Source organism: Phoca vitulina, unplaced genomic scaffold (genome assembly GCF_004348235.1).
Source record: "Phoca vitulina isolate PV1807 unplaced genomic scaffold, GSC_HSeal_1.0 scaffold19, whole genome shotgun sequence".
Taxonomy (NCBI): Eukaryota; Metazoa; Chordata; class Mammalia; order Carnivora; family Phocidae; genus Phoca; species Phoca vitulina.
The window spans coordinates 19,377,227-19,399,894 of NW_022589722.1; the positions used below are offsets into that span (position 1 = coordinate 19,377,227).

General features: G+C 46.0%; 1 protein-coding gene and 1 long non-coding RNA gene across 9 annotated transcripts in view; one reads left to right on the plus strand and one right to left on the minus strand.

Annotated features, from left to right (window-relative positions):
- RFX4 (regulatory factor X4) overlaps window positions 1-22,668 on the plus strand; it is a 155,460-nt gene that overhangs the window by 110,164 nt on the left and 22,628 nt on the right. For 6 of the 8 annotated variants that reach the window (XM_032416389.1, XM_032416385.1, XM_032416387.1 and 3 more), the window contains 7 exons: window positions 413-513; window positions 2,547-2,605; window positions 4,386-4,530; window positions 8,864-8,958; window positions 9,387-9,504; window positions 20,710-20,829; window positions 21,169-21,330. In XM_032416389.1, the coding sequence (XP_032272280.1) occupies window positions 413-513; window positions 2,547-2,605; window positions 4,386-4,530; window positions 8,864-8,958; window positions 9,387-9,504; window positions 20,710-20,829; window positions 21,169-21,330 (800 nt within the window). The remainder of the gene's footprint in view (window positions 1-412; window positions 514-2,546; window positions 2,606-4,385; window positions 4,531-8,863; window positions 8,959-9,386; window positions 9,505-20,709; window positions 20,830-21,168; window positions 21,331-22,668) is intronic. The other 2 variants (XM_032416386.1, XM_032416390.1) reach the window with 2 other exon arrangements.
- LOC116639786 lies at window positions 4,475-8,854 on the minus strand. Its single transcript, XR_004300927.1, has 3 exons — window positions 7,805-8,854; window positions 5,882-5,995; window positions 4,475-4,561 (listed from the first exon to the last, which is right to left on the minus strand). It is a non-coding gene; the product is annotated as an uncharacterized LOC116639786 (long non-coding RNA).

A 22,668-nucleotide genomic window follows, 5' to 3' on the forward strand; every position in this document is an offset into this window, starting at 1 on the left:
AAATGGGGTATGGTTTCAGGGTCAGAACTGTGTGTCGGTGCTTCCCAGGTCCTGCCAAGCGGCCGGCGGCGGCGGGGACAGCCAGAGCCAGGCTGGGTGGGTGGGCGCTGGGGCAAGAGTGGCAGCACAGGGGTGCTGTTGGGCCCACCGCCCGCCGTCTGCACCCCTCACGCAGGCTCGTACAGAAGCAGGACACGTGGCGTTTTGCTCAGAGTCGGGGCGCCACGTCCCCCCGTGACCAGCGTAGGCACCAGAGCACATTCCCTCCGGGCCCTGCTCAGCCCCCCAGTCCGCCCAGCCCCTGAGGTCGCTGCGCTGAGTGATACTGGGGCGGCCAAAACACGATTCCAGGACAACCCAACCCCGTCGGGCAACACACGAGGCACTTAAAATGGATCGTTTCTCCTTCCAGCTTAACTCAGGTGATCCGAAAGTTTGCCAAGCAGCTGGATGAGTGGCTAAAAGTGGCTCTCCATGACCTCCCAGAAAACTTGCGAAACATTAAGTTTGAATGTAAGTACAGAGGTGGGGAGCCGAGGGGAAGGGAGGACAACATTTTAGTGCTGAACAATTTTACATAGGTTGTTCATAAAATAATAATAATAACTTTCATTTACTGTTTGCAAAGCACCAGGTATTAAGCCTAGCGCTTTTCATGCACGAACTTCATCAGTCCTCCCAAAAGGTGTGTTATGGGTGGCGCACTTCTCCTTTCATGGAAAATGAAAGAGGCTTAGAGGGGGTTAGTCAGTAACAGAGGCAGGATTTGCTCCCAGGTCTGTCTGTCGACACCAAAGTGTCTGCTCATCACCACTATCTCATCCCATTTAATCCTCACGCCACCTCTGTGATGTAGGGTGCAGTATCCCTATCCTGCAGATGAGGCTCCAAGAGGCAGAGAAACTTCCCCAAAGCCACACAGCCACCCAGCTGGTAAGAAGGGGCCAGAAGTCAAACTCAAATCTGTCCAACCCCAAAACTCTGGGATTTCCCTGAAGCCCCTGCCCCCCAAAAAGGTGGTAACAGGAGACAGAAAACGGCTTCAGGGCTTCACATATTCAATTCTCTGCCTAATGAGAAAGCCAAATTAATATTTCTCCTACGGGGATTAGGACTGTGATTTTTTTTTTCTTTTCTGCTGAGCATCACCAGCCACTCTCCCCCATTAGTTTTGCCTGAGAAAACTGGTCCTATTTCTCTGTCTCGGTGTTTCTGGACTTGTGGGAAGATGCATGTGCTATTACACCAAGATGAAATGATTTTAAGCCAAAGTTTTAAGATATAGGTTTCTTAAAGCAGCATTTGAATCCAGCTTGCCATTCTTGCCCGGGAGAAAGTGGCGGCAGGGAAAATGAAGGGGATCAAATTACCCTCTCTGGGCAGGCACAGGGAGCCCTTTCAGACGCGCTCCAAGGCTGAGGCCGCCTGCAGCGCCCAGCACCTACTGATAAAGCCCGCTTTATTTCACGGCTCTCAGTTCTTTTCTTTTCATGAGCACTAAATTCCACATCACAAAGTTAAAGAAAAAGTAATTAAGGAGAAGGATTAACGATTGATCGGTCTGGAAAATTAGAAGTTCATCTGTGCCCCCACCCCCCCATTTCTCCACCCCATGCCCTATTTTTCAAACCAAGCTGGCTCTGAGTACAAATTAGAATAATCCCAGGGAAATTTCTGCTTCTTGACCAGTTCAGAAATTAATGAGAAGAATGCCCTGCACCCGTTTTAATTATGCTGACAAAACAAACCTGTTGAAAGTTGGCAGCAAGGAGGTCTGTTGGACCTTCCACCTGTTGGGGCCTGCGGGAACCCCTCTCTCAGGGAACCTCGGGGGCACTTGGAGAATGGGCAAGGAGGGGAAACACCACTCCAGACAACTCTGCAATCGTGGAGACCTGGGGCTGGCACATGGCTTGTCTGCTTGGTCTTGAAATCTTCAGATTTAAGATCATCCCACTTCGAACCATCAGCCTGTTAAATGACTGTAGTAAACAGGATCAGCAAAACACACCAACAGGTCATGGAGATCATTTGATAAAAATGGCAGATTATGAATGCAAAGCCGCATTCAAAGTGCAGCCCAGGGTTCCGTCCTAAAAGCAGCCCCTCACACCACACACCGCTGAAGCTCAATCAAGTTTCCCTATTAGATATACTACTTTTAAAGGGCCTTCTTCAAAGCTTCCACTTGATTCCAGCAATTATTTATGGGGAGAAGTGATTGAGCTTGCAATTAGCGAAATGAAAGACAAGTAAATAATTGCTTTTATTCACGGTTGATTGACACCACAATTTCTCACACCTGCCAGTATGGCATGCGGGTGACTTTGAAATATGTACCCCAAATATCGCCATTTTAGGAAATAGCTGTCCACACAGGAGAACAAAGAATCAAATGCAGGGTTTTGCCAGCAGGTGCATAAAATGGGGTTGGACAGTGAAACGCATTTAGGCAAATAAGCTACTTTTTGAAATCTGCCCCTGGAAAATCCAAGGTAGGACCATACAGCATGCAAATACTTCAGACTAACTCTTCCTTCTTGCAGTGTCGAGAAGGTTTTCCCAAATTCTGAGACGGCAAACATCACTGAATCATCTTTGCCAGGTATGTATCCTGTGTTATGTTTTCTAACTCCTTTGAAGTCATTGCCCATGAGGGGCAAATGCACAGAACAGCTCCCCAGAGATCCATCGGGGGTGTGGCTGTTTGATAGTTTAATACAGTATAATAGGTGTTTGATATACTCTTACTGGTACCTTTAATTTCTACTGATAAAGAATAACATTAAGCAATCACAAAATATTTTCGACTAGCATACAAAATAATTTCTGACGTCAGTCGCCCCTTAACCTTTCAGATATGTTCTGGCGCGCAAGTTTGCATTTCCCTTGAGTAGATCGGGCTTTCTCAGCCACTGCTGACATGTGGGGCTGGATCATTCTTTGCTCTCAAGAGTTGTTTGGTGCAGTGCAAAGATTTAGTAGCATCCCTGGCCTCTACCCGCATGCCAGCACCCAGATGCCTAGCAGCACCCCACCCCCAGGTACCACCTTGATTTTGACCATCAAGAATGTCTCCAGACATGACCAAATGTAGCCCGGGGGCCCAGCGTCACACAACACCCCCCCCTTGTGAGTCACAGAAATAAATGATTCAAACATAAAGAGGGTGATTTGTTTGTTGTGTATGTATCATCCAGAAGAGCTCAAAGGCACACAGTATGTTAAATATTTACCCACTTTTGTTTATTTTCTCCAGATTTTTGTTCTTTTTAGCACAAAAGTGACATATGCTTACTATAAAAAAATTCAGCAATAACAAAAATGTGTACAGTGAAAGGTGGACTATCTCCTTATAACTCCTTGGTGATAATTTGATGGCATAAAGCTTTGTATTTCTCTTAAGTTTGTACCTTAAGGAAGGGAATCTAAGTCTATTAAGGCAGCCAGTTAACATTCATTAGAATATTAATGATCTTAAAGCAGAAGGGGCAAACCGGTGGCTACCAGTCAAATCTGGCCCTCAAGTGGGTGGGGTTATTTTTGTTTGATTTGCATGTGTTCAAAAATTGTTTTTACTTCGTAGTTTACAGTTGAACCTGGGAGATGTCAGCTAAACAGCCCCAGAACCACATTTCCCAGGGCAGGAATCAAGTGGATGGGCTGAGCCCCTTTCCAGCAGGCACTGTCCTCCTTGTCAGCCCCACTTCCTCTTACGCTTGGCTGGCTTCCCTCACTCCTGTCTGCCACCTGCCTGCCTTCTTTGTGTGGCGTTTGCCACCTCTCCCTCATACTGTGGGTTCTGGGTCGGTGCTGGTTATTCAAGGTCAAGGTTGGAGGAAGGGGTTTTTAGAGTGACCTGAAGGAAACCTCAGGCCAGGCACCTGAAAATACAGAACTACGCCCCCACACATCTCACTGTTCCTGCCCTGCCTCTGGCATAAATGGCAAAGTGGGTGATTTGGGAGATTTGGAAACCAGAGGTACACCCTTCATGTTGTTTCTCAGACGCTAAAGACACGTGGGATTTTAAGCACAGAGCTCCCATCCCACAAGCTTACATCGGAAGGCTGACAGGTCTCTGGGCTTCATCCCATTGTTCCCCAGGGGTCAAGACCAAAGGGGCTGGGAACAGCAGGGTTTGGTCTAGCCTCGGCCACCCTGGAGTAATTTTTTATAGAGCTGAGAAAAGAGAGCCACAGGAGAAAAGACTGTATGGGTCTTCTGAGTTATGGACTCATCTGCTGATTTCCTGAAATGGAGTTTTCCTGAATTTCAAAGTAGTTTGCAAAATACCCTATGCAGATTCATTAAAAAGAAAATAATGTGCAGGGGTTTTAACCTAATGACTCTCAAGCTAATGAGTTGATGGGCTTGGATTACAGGCATCTCGGACGGTGATCCACAGTGCAGACATCACATTCCAAATGCTGGAAGACTGGAGGAACGTGGACCTCAATAGCATCACCAAGCAAACCCTCTACACCATGGAAGACTCCCGAGATGAGCACCGGAAACTCATCATCCAGTGTAAGATGTTCCACCAAGCATTCTGTCCTTTCTGTTTTTGTTTTTAAAAGAAAGAAAGAAAAAGTATCTTGGTAAATATTTAAGTGGCATTCTCACCCTGTCCTTCCCCCTAGGATCCCTTCCTTCTTATTGTTCCTGTTAAATGGGTTAGCCCAGACGGCAGGGCTGATTGATTTAAAAGGACATGTGTCAACACTCCTGGGGGAAAGGGAGCCTGGTGCATTTGGGCAGCACACAATGTCATACAAAAGGCCCCAGATGTGACTCTCAATGCCAGGCATAGTCCCATAGGTAGCATAAAAAAATGAGAACAAAAACGTGTTGCCCGTCTGAGTGTACGTCAGCCTAGAGTCAGCTGGATACGCTGCCTGTTTTCCAGCGGAGGGTCACATGAATCAGCCCACCTATCGGCAGGTGAACCTTTCCATCGCATTAAATGTTTGAGAGGGGAATGGATGGTGGTGTACTTCTGTGAGCATGTGTTCATGTCCCTGTGGACAAAGACTGAAGGAATACTGCGCCAGCTGTTGTCTGGATGAGGTCAGGTTGGGTGTTCTTAGCAGTAGAGGACGTGAGGGGGTCAGAGAACACCACCATCGTCAGCACACCTCTGCTGTTCCTCACGAGCCCACCGCAGCCTGCTGCCCCCAGCCTCCCACACCCAGCGGCCCTGGATGGGGGTCTCCTGGCCACTTCCTCACTTTGCTCAGCCTTCCTTTCTCATTCCTGGGGGGGTGGGGGAGGGGAGGGGTGCAGGAGTGCGGAAATGGGGAGCTGCACAGCGGCCGTCCCCCTGAGAAGTTGGGCCAGTTCTCCTGAGAGCCCCAGGCCCCTCAGATTTCCAGTATATGCCTTCTGTATGTCCTCTTGAGGGAACTTTCTTCAGCCAGGCTTAGCATGTGGTGTTTAAAAACAAGTAAGTTCCAAAAGATGTTCCTATTAGAGACCTCCTTCCCACTGAGCCCTTTTCAAAAGCCACTGGAGCAGCTGAAACCTGAACCCTGGGGACCTTCCCTGGGGCTTCTTTCCCAGAACTCCTTCCGTGCTCATTCCTTCCTCCACAGCAGCCGTCAGCCTGCTTTCCCCTGGTAAGAACTTAGAGGTGGTCACTCAAATAAGAACTGAGCTCACAGACGGCCTTGTCTGCGCAGGGTTTTGTGTCAGACTTAGCACGGGCACGGTCTTGTTAATTCTCTACACCAACCCCACAAGGAAGATACCCGCCGCCCCCATTTTACAGAGAACAAGGCTCAGCCTCAGAGAGCTGGTGACCCTTACCCCTGGCAGCAGAGCGGGGCCCCCCGACCTACACCCAACCTTGGCTTCACCAACATGCACTAGGGCTACTCACTTGGAGGAACAAAATGAGATGACAAAAATGATGCGATATGGGCAAGTTCCGGAGCTGCGGGGTCTTTCCAAATTCTTGCAGTCATGCTCCTGTTCTGTTTGTCCTCGCTGCCTGCTACAAGGCCAATAGAGAGCATGGGTGTTAGCCCCCTTCCAGCACCAGCTGTACCTCTGATCACTGTGTCCCCAGGACCTCACCCCAGGCCAGGCATGGATGACGCGCCACTAATGTTTGGTTGGGCCAGACAGATGAATGGGAACCCAGAATGACACGACTCCCAGCAGCATGAGACCCAGCTCTCTTCCCCCCTTAGCACCTTTTGTGGAGGAGGAAAATGTCACCCACACTCATAGGGGAAAATGCAGTCCCCATCACTTGCTTTAGGGACCAGGCTCCTTGGAGATCACTGGAGCACCTTGGAGGTCACCGCAGCCTCTCCAAGAAGGGAGCCTTTTGGGGTTTCCTCTTCAAGTTCTCTTAGGCCCGGGACAGAATGGTGCCCTTTAAAGCTGTGACTGTGCTCTTCTTCTAGAGGAAGGGAGTAATGAGGTTCAGTTCAACCCAGCTGGTACTTAACTGAATGCCTGTCCTGGGCCAGGCAGTGTGTTAGAAGGTGGGCAAAAAGCAGTGAATAATATGAACACTGCCCTTCCCATGTAGAGCTTAGAGCTAAGGGCAGATCAGAAGTTGAACAAGTAATTCACAAATGGTTGCATGTTCCAAAGAGGACACCTCTGTATGATACAGTGCCTGGGAGAGGGGAGAGGATTGAGCAAGGGCACCAGCCCTCAAGGCAGGTAGCCTGGCACACGAGTATCATCCCTGCAGATCCCCCCCACCCACCAACAGCTGGGAAGTAAGTTCTTAAACACAACTATGTGCTGCACCCTCCTTATCACCAGTTGACAAGCCTGCACCTTCCTGCTTTAGGGGGTTTCCATCACCTCTGTGAAATAGGTCCTGCCTGGGAATGCTCCACTTACTCTAAATTTAAAAATGCATGTCCGGGGGTGCCTGGGTGGCTCAGCCGTTAAGCGTCTGCCTTTGGCTCAGGTCATGATCCCAGGGTCCTGGGATCGAGCCCCGCATCCGGCTCGCTGCTCCGCGGGGAGCCTGCTTCTCCCTCTCCCACTCCCCCTCCTTGTGTTCCCTCTCTCGCTGTGTCTCTCTCTGTCAAATAAATAATCTTAAAAAAAAAAAAAATGCATGTCCGGTCATCAGCGTGCTAATGAGCACAACTTGACTGTGGTTAAGAGCAGGGGGTTGCGATGCCCAACAAACCCTGGTTCTCGTGCCCCGTGACCCTGGCTTCCGAGTCTCTGACATGGGGAGGACGTGGTAGGAAGGAATGGGGCCCAGGACAGCGGGTCCAGTGCGGTGCTTGGGAGGCAAGCGTCGGCTCAGGCTGGCTTTGAAACCCGCCTCTGCTATTCAGCAGCGGCGAGACCTTCGGAAAGTCTCTGTCTCTGAGCGCCTGCGCCCCCTCGTTTGTAAAACGGGGAGTACAGTACCTGCCTCCTTGGGTTCTTCATCTGTTCACTCACCCAGCGTTGGAGAACCCGCTGTCCCGTTCTCGAGGTTGCTGTAGGGTTAGACTGGAGTGTCCGCGCAAAGCAGAGAGGAAGGTGCCTGGCACGGCAAGAACCCAGTAGGTGTTAACCAGAAGCACCCTCTTGGCCACTTCCGTCGCCACCTTCACTGACCGAAGCGCAACAGCGCCGATGCACCGGACACACCGACCGTGCCATCAAGAGGAAAGCGCCCCAGAGAGAGGTCGGAGACGTGGGCGCCAGTCCCTGCTCTGGCACTCACTCACCCTCTGACTTTGAGGGGGGCCTTTAATCTCACTGAGACACAGTTTCCCCTCTGTAAAAGGACACCGATGTCGACTCACGGGCGTTCAAAGCCCCTTCTCATTCTAACCTGTTCTGAGCTCCGGGTGGTGGCTGGCGTCTTGTCGCAGTCATCAACTCGGGAACCCGGAGCACCTCGGCTAGGCCCGTGGAATGGGAGACCAAAAACTGCTCGGACAAATGAAAACTGTAAAAAAAAAAAAAAAAAAAGATGTGAATCTGGAAGTGTGGTTTGGTTTACGGAGCTCCACATGCAAAAAACACAAAAACGGTCATGAAAAGAGATGTTTCAAACTGGAGGTCACCCCAGCAAGGTTTCTTTTTTCTGTGGTGCTTCGCGAATTCCATAGCCCATCCGGACTCGGTTATTTGACATGCAGGCTATAAAGTGGTATGATTATTCCCCTTTTCCTAATGTGGAAACTAAGGGCACGGAGATGGTTTCCTTCATGCTATGAACATTTATTAAGCATCAACTGCGTACTGAGCCCTGAGAGGCTGGTTGGGCGACTTGCCCACCACAGTTGTGGTTTAGAAGCTTTGAACTATCAAACGTGCCTGCCATGGGGCAGAGAGCAAGGGAGCAGCACTGCCTGGGTCTGGGTCCGCGCATGCAAACAAGCACATCCTGGATAGCGGCCGCCTATGGGGAAGGCCCCGGCTAAGAAAGACCCCCGGCAGAGAACTGGCCCGGGAGACTCGCCCCGCAACTGTAACACAGCATTAGCAGCGAAGGGGGCATATGAGATAATAAAGCGTTAGGGAGGCTCGGAGGACAAGTGATCAGTTCTGCCGGCGAGGGGCCTGCGGAGGGGAAAAAGGATTTCACGAGAGGGATCATGTCGGCTGGGCCACGAGGAACCAGAGAGTCCGAGCAGAGGGGACTGCCTGAGAAAGTAGGGCTTGTTGAGGGCATATGGCGAGTTAACATGGGAGCCAGGCTCTCAGGTGCTCAGAGGCTGGGAAGATAAGCCTGGAAAGGTAAGTCGGGGCATATTTTCTAAAGCCTGAATGCTCTGTTAAGACTGGAGTTCTGTTTTACTCAGTTTCATTCCTTTGTTCTTTTAAGATGTATCTCTGTGTAGACACAGCTGCAGTGATATGTGGGGGGCTCTCCTTTGTTTGACAGTGTACCAGGAGTTTGACCACCTCCTGGAGGACCAGTCTCCCATCGAGTCCTACATCGAGTGGCTAGACACCATGGTGGACCGGTGTGTTGTGAAGGTTGGTAAGCCGGAGCGGAAGGAGCAGCCCCGGTACTGCAACCCGCCACTCACCTTTGTGGCCCTTGGGAGATACAGAGCCCCACCCTGAGCTATCTGAATGTTCCTCAGTAGCCATGGAGCCCTGGGGTTCTGAGGAGAGGCTTGGGCCCCCTCCGGAGGTGGGGGTTGCAGGAGGCAGGACCATGAGTCTCCTTCCCCTGACTCAGCCAGGTCAGCATCTCTTTTATCTGCTGTGTGCATTGGGTCTTGACATAAGATTTCATTCTTTAAAGCATATTTTTTTGCTGGAAGAAACAGCAAGTCAAAAACCATTGTTCTGTAGCATTGAACTTGGAGACCCATTAAACCTTCCTAGTGTTTTTCAGGGAGACCGTAATAAATGAAAGGTTACGTTGACCACTGTTAAATCTGTTCACTTTCTTGTAGGTGGCTGCCAAGAGACAAGGGTCCCTGAAGAAAGTGGCCCAGCAGTTCCTCTTGATGTGGTCCTGTTTTGGCACAAGGGTGATCCGGGACATGACCTTGCATAGTGCCCCCAGCTTCGGTAAGGCCGCCCCAGCCCTCCCTATATCCAAACACTTCCTCTCTGGACTTCGTGCTTGAACTCCACCTCTCTAGACTCAGCCTTGATCTCACTTGCTGTCCCTGAGCCCACAAGGACATCACCCTGAAACTTACCTGTTCTGGAAGGAGTCAACATTGTCAGGACTTTCAGGGAGAAAGATGGCATTGTGTGCTAATGTATGCAAATCTGAAAATGGAGGTTCTCACTCAGCTAGTATTATTGGAGTTTAGAGAGGACTAAAAGCAGTGGGTGCGCTTCGCTTTGGCCAGGTGTCCCCAGTGAATGCTGCTTCCAGGGACTATTTTGCAGAATTCCATAGTGTGGACTTCCCATGACTGGGAACTCGAAAAGCCTCTGAGTTGGAATATTTGCATATGGCTCGACTGATGCTCCAGTAGTGGGTAGAGTGTCTAAAGGTTTCTTTAACACTGTGCCCCAGTTGGATCCCTAGAACTTTTATGTTCATTTTTCCCTTGGTTTTATTGACCCCTTGGGTGCTCCTCACCTCCCTCCCCAGGTGCACACCTCCTCCTTCCAGAGTAACGCAACTTGGAGTCTCTGCCCAGGGGCGCTTATGCTCATCCACAGGCAGGAACCGAACCACCGACTTAGGGTGAATGCTGTGCTACATTGTGGGACACGGTTTATTCCTTTTCACTGGAAAGAATGGAGTATGCATCGAGTCCAGGTCATCATTAGCAAAGTGAGGAGAAACCCTAAGGCATCATCCAGACATCTGAAATCTCCAAACACTTTGGCCTCAAATTTTGAGGCATTTCAGCAAAGGGCTGTTGGTAGCTTTTCTAGGTACTTGCTTCAGTTCACTATTTTACTTTGCAAGGAGAGATGTGGTTTCATTTCTCATTACCTCCAATTAAGCCAATCGGCTCTGGGTTTCACTCTGGGTTTAATTTGACACTTTTCCATCCAGCTTTTTTATGGTCTTGTCACCATTTTCCGGTTGTGCTATACAACGAAGCGAGTATGTGGTAAAACAAAGGCGGCACTATTTTTTCTAAACAGCTCTGTCCATGAAAGACTGTGTTTCCCCACTTGGAGAAGTGTTTTGTTGTGGATTTCTTTAATCTCGGCATTGGGACGCTCTCTGCACTGGCCTGCACCGTGGCTACAGATGAAAGTTCTCTTTGAGCTGCGCATGGACATTCTCCGGTGGCTCCTACCTGGGCAGTGCCATCAGGCATGACGTTTTGATGGCTTCCAGCTCAGCACAGTTAGTGTTAGCACATGTCATCTCTGGTTCTGGGAAAACCATTCGCGCATAGCTGCCTTCAGTCCAGCGAATGGCCGAAACATTTTTGCCATCCGTTCATTGCTTCAAAATCAAAGAATCCACAATATCGCACCCACGTATACGGACCCACATCCACAAAGCAGGCATCTTTTTTCGCTCTATCCCTTATTCTTCAGTGTGCTGATTCTTAAACTGATTATGTAGATTATTGAGGCCTCTTCATTAGACAGGGAAAGTAATTCACTTGGCAGTATTCTTTGGAATTCATTTGTTTTTACTAAGTTAACAATATGATAAAGGAGGTCAGGACAGTAGGACAGTTAGGGTTCTATGAAGGGGTTGCATTTATTACCAAGAAAAGTTTTCTTTGAAATGTATTCCTTTCTTTTTTGAACCATGCACTGTTTTAGGATATACCGGAAACTCAGGCAAATGGCAGAAATGGTCACAAGTCTCTTAGGAAAGGCAAGGAGATGTTCACCCAATTTCCCGTTGACAGGATTTCCCAACCCGAAGCAGGCTGAGATGATACCTGTTTCCAAGTCCATTTAGCACACTGTCTGCCGTGGTCCTGCTCATCCGACTTTATTGTTGAGTTCTGCAGCTTGGGGTGACAGGCAAGTTGAAAGAATCCGCGGCAGACAAAAGCCCAGCTCCCCTTTCTGCCTGTATGTGTCAAAGACACAGTTGGTGGTTGTGTTTGGGTCATGTGTGCCCTGTATAAAAACAGCTAATTAGGAAAAAGAGCCCTCTGTTCGCCGGCCCCCTCCCCCAACGGCAGGGGCCAGCTCTATCCGTCTTGTAATTCGCACGATCCTTGCCGCTGGGAATGGGGCAGGCTGGCCGCCATGTGAGGGTGGGGACTGTCACAGCGATCCCGGGGGGTCTCTGCCACCTCTGCCCAGAACGGCCTCTTTCAAAGGTGGTTGACTCCTTTCTTCTCCTTAATTCCTTTTCACTCTTTTCTTCCTAATTCCTTCTCCCTGAAAGAGCCTATGCTGTGAACTGAAGTAGCCAGACGTTCTTTCTTTGCCGCGGGCAGCAGTTTCTGGTAAAATCAGTCAGCAAAGGTAGGCTGGCAGGCGATGAACTTTGAGTCCTCACGGGGCTGAGGAAAATAGAGTCTCTACTTTGGAAACGCACACACACACACCATGTATTTTCCGCCAACTGCTGTGATTTCCATTCAGAGGACACCTGGATCCCAAGTCAGTGCAGGTGCCTTTACCCTTTTACTCTGGGTTTTCACCACATGCCCCCGATTTCACTCGTAGGAACATCTGGAGACAACCGTAGTTCCTGGAAGTACTTCGGCATCAAATGGTTGGAAAACCACCCCGGGTTTGCCCACCAAGGGGGGAGGATTGCTTATGGCCCAAGTTTTCACCGGCTCATGCACTTGTTTTTCTGGCTTAGTGTTGTAGCTCACCCGCTCAGGGAGAGCCGAGGAGGCCACACGGGAGCAGCCCCGTCAGGGACCCGCTCCCACGCCAGGTGGCAGTGACCAATCCTTCCAGACTGCTTCTGCAGGAGTAGGTGACCAAGCCTGGCTCCCTTACCCAGAACCTGCCAAACATTGCACATGTCAGCCAGGCCCCCGCCAAGCACTAGGAGGCAGGAAGTGCTTTTCCTGTATTCAGGAGGAGGCAGACCCGAGAGGAGAGGGGGCTTGCCCTTGGATGCGCCACAGACTGTGCTGAGCCCCCTAGAATCTTCTCCATGCCACAGCCCCTGTTCTCGCTGCGAAGCCACCACCTCATCTAGCTTTCTTCAGTTGAATACTACTCATAAAAACAAGGTAACCTTTATGGAGGGCCTAGTATGCACGAGGCACGATATTGGGCACATCCTCATTTAATTTTTGCAACAACCTGTGAGGTCTGAGGTAGAACATGAAGCAAGGCAGGACGATGCTGCTCATTATAACAAATACTTAGAAGGCACGTACTACCATTCATTCCTCACGTTAACTCTTCGAGGCAGATAACAATAGGTGGAAAAGGAGCTTGGAGAATTTTCTTGCTCAAGATCAGTATGGCAAGGGGCAGAGCTCTGTTTCAAAATCAGATCGGCCTGACCGCAAGACCCATGCTTCTTCAGTTTCCACAACTCAGACAAACACCCCGGGCTCAGATGCAGAGCACCAAAAGGTGAGACAAATTTTTTTAATCCTCACTGATGGATTTTTAAAAATCTATATTGATAGATTTAAAAAAGTTTTTGAAGCTATGAGAGAGCAGATCATCATGAGTAATAAGGGACGCCAGAAATTATATCTTTCAAGTGCTGAGAATAAAGAACTGTCAACCATTATTCAAGAGTGAGGGCAAAGTAAAGACCTGTTCGGTTCTATGAAGAATTAAAGAGAATGTGGCCCCATAGAACATCACTTAAAAAGCACTTAAAGGCTGCATTTCAGCAAGAAAAAAAATAAGGGTCTGGGATACAAGAAACAACCATGTTCTAGTTATTGTTGCTGTGTAACAAAGTACCCCAAGGCTTAGTGGCATAAAACCGTGCTTTCATTATGCGTGTGGATTCTGTGGGTCAGGAATTTGAACATGACACAGCAGGGTTGGCTTATCTCTGATCTATGATGTCTGGAACCTCAGACGGAAATACTCAAGGACAGTGGTGCATCGACAGCTGGAGGCTGGAATCATCTGGAGGCTTCTTCCCTCCTGTGTCTGTGCTTGGGTTTGGATGACTTGAAGACAGGACTGCTGTGATAGGATGCCTTCTGTGGGCACTCCATGTGGCATGGCGGCCTCTGAACAGCTAAACTTCTCACATGGTGGCTCACTGTTCCAGGGGGGAAGTCACATTGCCTTTTATGACCCAATCCCAGAAGTTAAAGTGTCACCTCCCCCCTACTCTGTTGGTCAAAGCAGTCACAAGCCTACCAAGTTTGAAGGGGGAGCATAGACACCCAATTCTCCACGGAAGGAATGTCAAACAAATTGGGGACCCTGTTTTAAGATGAGAGAAATTCTTAAATTTGTAAACAAATTTAATTACTGATTATAATTTAAAAAATAATTTTTGCATGTTTAAAAAAGGTAAAGCAAGTTCTAGGCTATAATATAACATGAGGTGGTGGGAAGAGAATCTTCCAGGACTGGTTAAAGCATGCTAAGGTTTTTGTCTCAGAATGTTAAATAATTTTAGACTTCATTGAAAAAAATATAGTTTGGATTTAATATATAGGATATATGTTAATAAATGAAGAGATCATCACTAAATCATTATAATTTACCAAGGAAAATGGAAAATTTGAAAAGAGATGGCAAGATAAAAGAAGCATAGAAAAAGGATGGTAAACAAAAAACATAAAATAGGACACTAGAAATAAGATCAAGTAACAATCGCAGTAGATGTAAAAGTCTCTTCCTTCCAAAAACACCAGGCATAAATGTTTTTACAGGCAACTTTTACTAAACTTTTAAGAAACATAAAATCCTTAGTTAATGAAAATCATGAAAATTGATGTTTCAGGCAATAAAAACGAAAGGTAAGTTATATGACTCATGTAGCTAATATAATCTCAATTTCAAAATTTTGGAAGAATGGTAGAGGAAAAGAAAATTCCGACCCAACCACACATAAATATAGATGAAACCTTATAAATAAAAATACTAGCAGAACAAATCCAGCAGCAAAATTTTTAAAATCATGATTAATAAGGTTTATGGCAAGAATTCAAGTATGATTCAAAGTCAGAAAAATTACTAATTGACACACTATTAACAGATTAAATGAGAAAAATCATATGATCGTCTCTATAGACATAGAGGGAAAAAAGGATTTGATATAATTCAGCTCCCAGGTATGATTTTAAAAAAACTCTTAGCAGACTAGGAATAGAGGGGAATTTACTTAATATGTTTAAAGGGCAACCAAAACTACAGCAAATATCATACTAACTGGTGAAACTTTAGGAAGAACAGAAAAGAACATATCAAATCATGGAGATAAGAAGGCCTTTTAACACTGTTTCTAATAAATCTTGACTGGAAGTCCTAGCCAATGCAATAAGAAAAGGAAATCTAAGAATTGAAAAGGAAAACACAAAACTGCCTTTTGTTATAGATGTCATGATGGCTGACAAAAGACAATCTACAAACTAATAGAACAAATAAGAATTCAACCAGATTATTCAATTCAGTTTTTTAAAAACATCATTAGTATTCTTAGCACTAACCAGAATCTACTTAGAAAATATTATTGAGTTGTGTATATATTAAGTATATACTAACATATATTAGGCATATATCATAGTATATATAAATACACACACGCATATACCATGCAAGAGAGCAAAAGAAACTAAAAAATACTATAAAATTCTAATAAAAATTGTTTGAAGATCTTCAAGGAGAAGATCTCCTGTTCATGTTTGGAAAGAGTCAACATCAAGGAGAGCTTTCTATCAATTAATACACAGATTCAATAGAATTCTAGTCTAATTCTTAATTTTTTCCCTTTGATTTTGACAATCTGCTGTTAAAATTCATGTGGAAAAGCAAAAGGCCGAGAATAGTAAAGACATTTTGAAGGTGAAGAAGAACAAGATGTAGGGTCTGGCTTACCTGATATTCATATTTGTTATGGAATAAGACAATGTGGGTTTGTAACATGGTTAGATGGGTAGAGCAATGAAACAGAACAGGGGTGCCCAAGAGAGATGGATACGAAACGTGTCTTCCCCTAATCAGATCCTTGTCCCTTGTCTATTAAACAAGAGGATTGTATATATGACACAGATAGCATTAAAAATCAGTGGATTAGACAAATTTCTTCTAGACAAGCATTTTAGGGTACAAAAAAGAAAATTAGACCCCTGTCTACAACTTCTGAAAGGAAACATCTAAATGGGGGGAAAAAAAAGACCTTAAACCTTTTAGAAGAAAATAGAAATGATATCTTTATGATCTTGAAGTAGTAAATTATTTATTTAAAAAGGCACAAAAAAAGACCAATCATAAAGAAAATATTGCAAAAATAACTACATTTGGATTTCAAACTTGTGTTTATTAAGCACACCTTAAACAAAGTTAAAAGATAAAAGCCACAGAAAAGAACATATTTTGCAGTGCATATAACAAACAAACTGAATATATAATAAACCCTTCTAGACCCACTCGGCCACGCTACCTATAATAAACCCTTCTAAATAAATTGTTTAAATACCCCAATAGAAATTCATATACCCCAATATTGTTCAAATACCCCAACAGAAAAATGAGCAAAGTATATGAATAGGTGATTCACAGAAGGGGAAATTCAAATGGAAAGATGTGCATCTTTCCAGTAATTAGGGTAATGCAAATTATAAAGACAATAAGATAACATTTCACACCCTTCAGACTGGCAAATATTATATTTCATAGACTATCAGTAGGAATGTAAAAAATTTTGGTGAGCAATTGGACACTATCTCATAAGACTAAAGATGCAAGCAGTCTTGGACCCAGCAGACACAAGAAAACAGGTACCGAAAGTATTCATTAGTGTCAGTTTCCAATAGGGGAAAGTTATAAACAACCTAAATTCCATCACCAGGAGAACGGATAAATAAACTGTGGTATATTCAGACAGTGGCCATCCGACTGGAGCTGCATAACATGCGTCCATGTGGATAGATTGTCAAAAGCAAGTTGTAGACTGCTCTGTGAAGTATGATGCCATTTACACCAAGTGTGAAAACAGAAAACAACGCCATACGTTATTTATGGATACATAATTATATGTAGTAAGAGTAGAACAAATAAAAATACCAAATTCAAGTCAGTGATTACCTTAGGGGATGAACACCAGGAGGCAGAGAAATACAATTAAGGAAGAGAACACAGAGGCTTCATCTTTATCTTCAATTAAAAAACAAATCTGATTCAAACATAGTAAAATAGTAAGTTGCTATAAAGCCAGGAGTTGAGTATACTGCCGTTCATTTTAAAATTCTGTGTACTTTTCTATATATTTGAAATTGTTCATAAGAAAAGAGAAATGCTTTGATTCTATGAAATGTGATCAAACTATGTTAACACGTAGCAACAGCAACAAAAATCTTTGTGTGTGTCCTAATACCTTTATCCATAACAGGCTCAGATGCCGATTCTGTGACTTTAGGCAAGTTGTTTAAACCCTCTGAGCCTTCATTTCCCCATGTGTTAGTTGAAGATAATAATAATGCCAGTCTCACAGTGTTGCCGGAAAGAGAGGTTAGCACAGTGCAGATGGTACACAGGGCTTGCGCACTTGATTGGTTGATCTAACAAATAGTCATTGAGCCTCTACTCTGTGCCTGGCACTGTTGTAGACACTGGGTATGGAGAACAGTGGGGGAAAAAAAACAGATACACATTTGCATTTATGGTGCTTATAGTCTAGTGTAGGGAGGCACGTGATACAGACAAGTTATAAAGTATAGGGAACAGTGATAAGTACTAGGGAGAGAAATAAAGCAGGGGATGTTAGCTGTAAATGCCTCTCTCCCATCAGTGTCTCTGTCTTTGATGTTGCTCTCTTCCTCCCTCCATCCTGCCCCCCTCTCTCCCTCTCTCAGTCTTTCCGTATCCCCTTTTTCACTTTGCCCTCTTCTCCTTGCATTGTTCTCATGGCCATGGCCCTCTCCCCGCCCCAGCACTGAACTGTTTGTTGCCCAATTATCTTAATGATTGACTTTTGCTACGGAGGACCTTGTAGCTTTTGTGGACTCAGGGACTGAGCTTTGAGTTATTTTGTACTGAAAGCACTTGGCACAATAGTAGGCAGGTAGCAGTAGCTCTACAAACTCTTCAAAAGGTGATTGAAAATTATAGACCAGTTGGGTAACTGATCAGAGCCATTAAGGAGGAGAGCTTGAAGCCCCAAATCAACACTTGCCCCAGAGTACTGGCCTCCAAGCCCAGCTCTGATGTTTCTAACTGTGCAGTCTTGGGCAAATTTCTTCACCTCGTCAGATCTTTGTTTTCTTGTCTGTAAAAGAGAAGGGTGTATAGATGATTTCCAAGGCATCTGCCTGTGATAAAACTACTAAACCCATTTTCATTATCTAGAGTTTTCCATTCTAATTTATTGTTCCTCAGTGTATTTCTTTCTATCCTTACTGACCTAGAGCAACATTGCAGCAAATATTTTTTTCATTTTGAAGACCCTTTCAAGTAATTGATGCTTTCTTTTGACCTCTTTGGTTGTATGAGCAAAACAATCATATTATTATTATTTTTTTTTTTTTTTTTTAAAGATTTATTTATTTGACACAGAGAGAGAGAGAGGAATCACAAGCAGGCAGAGTGGCAGGGAGTGGCAGAGGGAGAAGCAAGCTTCCCGCGGAGCAGGGAGCCCGATGTGGGACTCGATCCCAGGACTCTGGGATCGTGACCTGAGCCGAAGGCAGACGCCTAACGACTGAGCCACCCAGGCGCCCCAACAATCATATTATGATATAATATCCTATAGATCTTAAAACATCAGGAGCAAAAGGGACTTTACAGATAACAAGTAGTTACCATTCATTAAACAACTAGTGTGTCCTTTTCCTCATTATGGTTAGTACTTCTGTAACCAAAACAAGGGGTTGTACTGTCTTCCCTTTTAGAGAGCTGTGTTGCATAATGATTGAAGAACAACTCCAGAATCCAAGAGTCTTGGGTTCAAGTCCCAGTTCTGCCAGTTATTAGTTGTGTGACATTGGACACTTTACCTCTCTAAGTCTCAGTGTCCTCCTTTGCAAAAGGAGAGTATCACTCATCTCCTATAGTTGTGATGAGGATTAAGTGTGATAATAATTCTGCACATTTATATGGGTCTATACAGATAATGAATCTGCCACAGAGCAAGGGCTCAAGAAATGGCTGGTTTTGTTTTTAACATTTAGTAGGAGTAACTCATCCAGGGTCTAAGTTACTAAGTGGCAGAGCTGGATCTCAACCTGGGCAGATTGATCCAGTGCCCATGCAATTACCCACAATGCTGTACCTCCTCAGTGGTTCACGGGACCCATTTTGGGGAAGTGGATGGAAAGTTGAGCTTTGGAGACTGCATCTCACAGTGATTTAACACAACCTGACCCTTTCTGAATTTCAAATGGACACAACACTCTGGGGATGAAGGAAGAATGTGGAGAAAGTATAGGACGGGGCCCTGGCCTCGAGCTTTGTGGATACCAGGACCAGAGGTTGTGGCAGGCTCTGAAGAGAGGGGGATAGGAGTTGGTGTGTGTGACCTGCTGGGCATCCACTGGCCTCAGAGTTAAGCTGAGGATTTTCTTCTATAGCCTTCTATAGAAGGTTGTGTATGTGTGTCTGTGTGTATGTGCAGAAGCCAGGTATAATTAAAAAGAAAATTGATAAATTCCACCAAGAAGGTGGAATTAAAAAGAAGAGTGATGAATTCCACCAAGGAGGAGTCGTCCTGTTACCCCCAGCTGGCCCCCATCACCTTATTTCTTACAAGTATCGTGCACTAACCAGTTGTACAACTGGAGCTATAGCCCCAGCACCCTATTCCTGAGACTTGAAGAGGCACAGCTCCCAACTCAAAGGGCCCTTCTGGGATCTAGTCTTTGATTTTCCCATCTGTGCTGTGAGCAGACTGAACCGGATGATCTGTAGGGGACTGGGAACAGATTTTGGAGCCAGACCAAATTGAGGCAAATCCCTACATACTGCTAATGGAGAGACTCCTTTCCTGCTCCATAAGGGAGGACAGTACCACCTATCCCAGTCTGTGGTGAGGAGCAGACATGTGTTAAGGGCTTAGTAGAGTTTGGGCACGTGGTAAGCATGACGATGATGATGATGACTATGACTAGGACAGTGATAAAGGTCATGGTGGTGATGATGGAATCACAGTATAAGTAATACCAGAGAGTCCTCCATGTCCTCTAAAAAGCAAACTAGAGGGAAATGGGAAAAGGAGGTCAGCTGTACATAGGTGGGTGAGAAGTTTTGGACATTTCATGGGAAGCAGAATAGCTACATGGAGATGTCCCCTTGGGAGCTGGAAGCATGGGACTGGAGACGAAGGTTTGGCCCCTCTGGCTCTGGCATTCCTGAGGCTTGATTACAGCAGACATTAATCGAGTCCCTTCCACATGTGGATCATCCGACTGGCCATGGTGGCAGCACGACATGCAAGAAAAGATGGTTTTGAAATAATGTGTTATAATAGGAATATAAGTACCTACCTTATGGGGTGGTTGTAGAGATTAAATGAGAGAATATAAGACTTTAAACACAGAGGCTGGCACTTTGGAAAAATCTTTGGAGAGGTTTGTTTACATCCCTTTTTATGAAACAATCTACTCTTAAGAATTTGAGAATACCATATATTTTCAATCCAATACCTTTTCTAAGAACCATGTGTTAAACAGAGGTCTCAGAAACATTTAGGGAAATAATTCAGTTGTTGCAGATTTTAATTTTCAGTTCTGCTCCCAGGATTGTCAGGTACATCGGTATAGGGAACTAGAAGGCAAAATCCCTGCCATGGACATCCTTAAAGTCGAATCGGGGAAATAAAACATAACTTGTGGAAGAGATAAAAATGAAAGACACCATGTCAGTACATGGTGAACAAAGTGAGTCATGCTCAGATGAGGATGAGGCCAGTGGGTCTATGAGGGCTCAGTTGGCTCAATGGCATTTGGATAGATGGCTCAATGGGTGCCATTTTTGATGAGCCAGATTGAGCAAGGAAAAGACTCACTTGCTACAAAGTGTTAGTGACACCTTATGTCAAGCATTAGGCTAGGCTGAGGATACAGCAAAGAGGAGCAACTTTTGACCATGCAGAGATGATAATGGAGTGGGGGAATGAAAGACTTGAACAGAGCAGTGGAGCCCAAGGTAACATGGACGACTGAGCAGGTGGAGGGGCGTACATGAGCTGCCATGACTTACCTTTCTGTTTGGATCTTCTCTTACCAGGGTCGTTTCACTTAATTCACTTGATGTTTGATGACTACGTGCTCTACCTGTTAGAATCCCTACACTGTCAGGAGCGGGCCAATGAGCTCATGCGAGCCATGAAGGGAGAAGGAAGCACTGGTAAGCCGGCATTTCACTGGGAATTGCTCTACTTGGCAATTTGATTTGTACCCTTACTTCCATGCTCTGTGTTTCTTTAGCTCTGTCTTCCAAAGAATTTAGTTGTTGTGGGCAGGCCAAGTGGTATGAAACCAGTGATGTCTTTTTCTTCTTTAGAGTGGGCACACATGTGTATGGAATTGCCTTGCACGCCATGATGGTGGTGCAAAATCATCAAAGGGCTTGAAGCAGAAGGGTGACATGACACAGATGAGAAAGAATATTTCCATTTTTAAAGTCGTTTAAAGACAACTTGCCTTGACCTTTGGCTCTGAGGACCCACCCTTTCTCTACCCATAGCAGAAGTCCGAGAAGAGATTGTCTTGACAGAGGCCACCCCGCCAACCCCTTCCCCGGTGCCATCGTTTTCACCAGCAAAATCTGCCACGTCCATGGAAGTGCCACCTCCGTCCTCCCCCGTCAGCCACCCATCCCCTGAGTACACGGGCCTCAGCACCACAGGTAACGAAAGGTCCCCCCGGAGGCTTTGAGTGCAGAGTTGGTATTTAAAGCAAGAGCTTTCTGGAAAAACGTTCTTCCCCTCAACCCTCCAAAACAATGCCAAGTATTCGCCTGGATTTACAGATGCCTTGCAGTTACTCATTTATTCGTATGTACATATTCTTCATGCTTTTGTTTTCAAGTTGGCAGATTGAGTACATGATAATCACCATCCCCCCAACTAAGCCACTGAAATGATGAGACATAAATTAATACACAGCCATTCTTTCTTGAAAACGAGAAAGGGAGCTCTGTGAACCAGAAGTTGAGAGGCATCTCTGGAAAGTAGGGCAGCCAGGAAGCCATATGCTAAGACATGGCAACCATGTCGAGGCGGGGGCGGTAAGCAAGGTACAGACTGATGCTCTGGGGTTCCCAGGGAAGCGGAGACTCCCTCTGGTGGGAGGCACTGAGGAAGACCTCACAAAGGAGTGGATCTTCATTTTAACGGAGGACGGTGGAGCAGAAGGGCCTTCTAGACAGAGGGCGGTGTGAACAGATGCACAGGGGTGGGGACGTGTGGGGCCTTCTCAGGGCACGGGAAACTTTGTCTGAAATGTAGGAGGTCTGTGGAGGGATCTTGTGAGGCTGGAGTCACTTCCTGAAGGATCTTGAATGCCAAGACACGGTTTAGAAATGGAGAAGAAGAGGTGATACAAGGATAATAATAACTAGTTGCTAAGGTCCGCTGTCACCCGGGGAACCCTGCAAGGTTGTGGAGGAGAAGTGGAGGGTGAGAAAGCTTAAATCCCTTGTTCCGGGCACCACAGTCACTCAGCCATTCAACAAATGTCCTTAAGACATTGCTCATGAGACTCATGGAAGTGAGATTGTGTAGGTGGAATATTCAACAAGTGTTAGCTAATATATGATAACACACCGTGTGTGTGTGCGTGCATGTGCATGCTTCTAGAGCAGCTCATGTGGTTGCTCTGGGGATCAGATGAGGTAAGAGAGGCCAAAGTGCTTTGCTAACAGTGAGGTATGATCCAGACAGAAGGGCTTACTGTGATTAATGCCAAGAAGGTGAGGGCTACGGCCGATGCTACAGGGGCCAGAGGAAGCAGCAGTCCATTTGCCAATGAACTCTGGCAGGCAGGAGGGAAGCTTGCAGGAGAGAGGGGACATGTGAAGGCGGCCTTAGAAGCCAACAAGGAAGTAACAGGAGAGGAATGAAAGGCAGACATGACCTTCTGCTAGATGGGCCCTGGGTGGGGCTGAGCCAGCAGAATGACCAGTCCTTGTGGAGTGGAGGGCTCCTAAGACTGTGATAATCCACTCATCCTCTTTCCTTCCAAA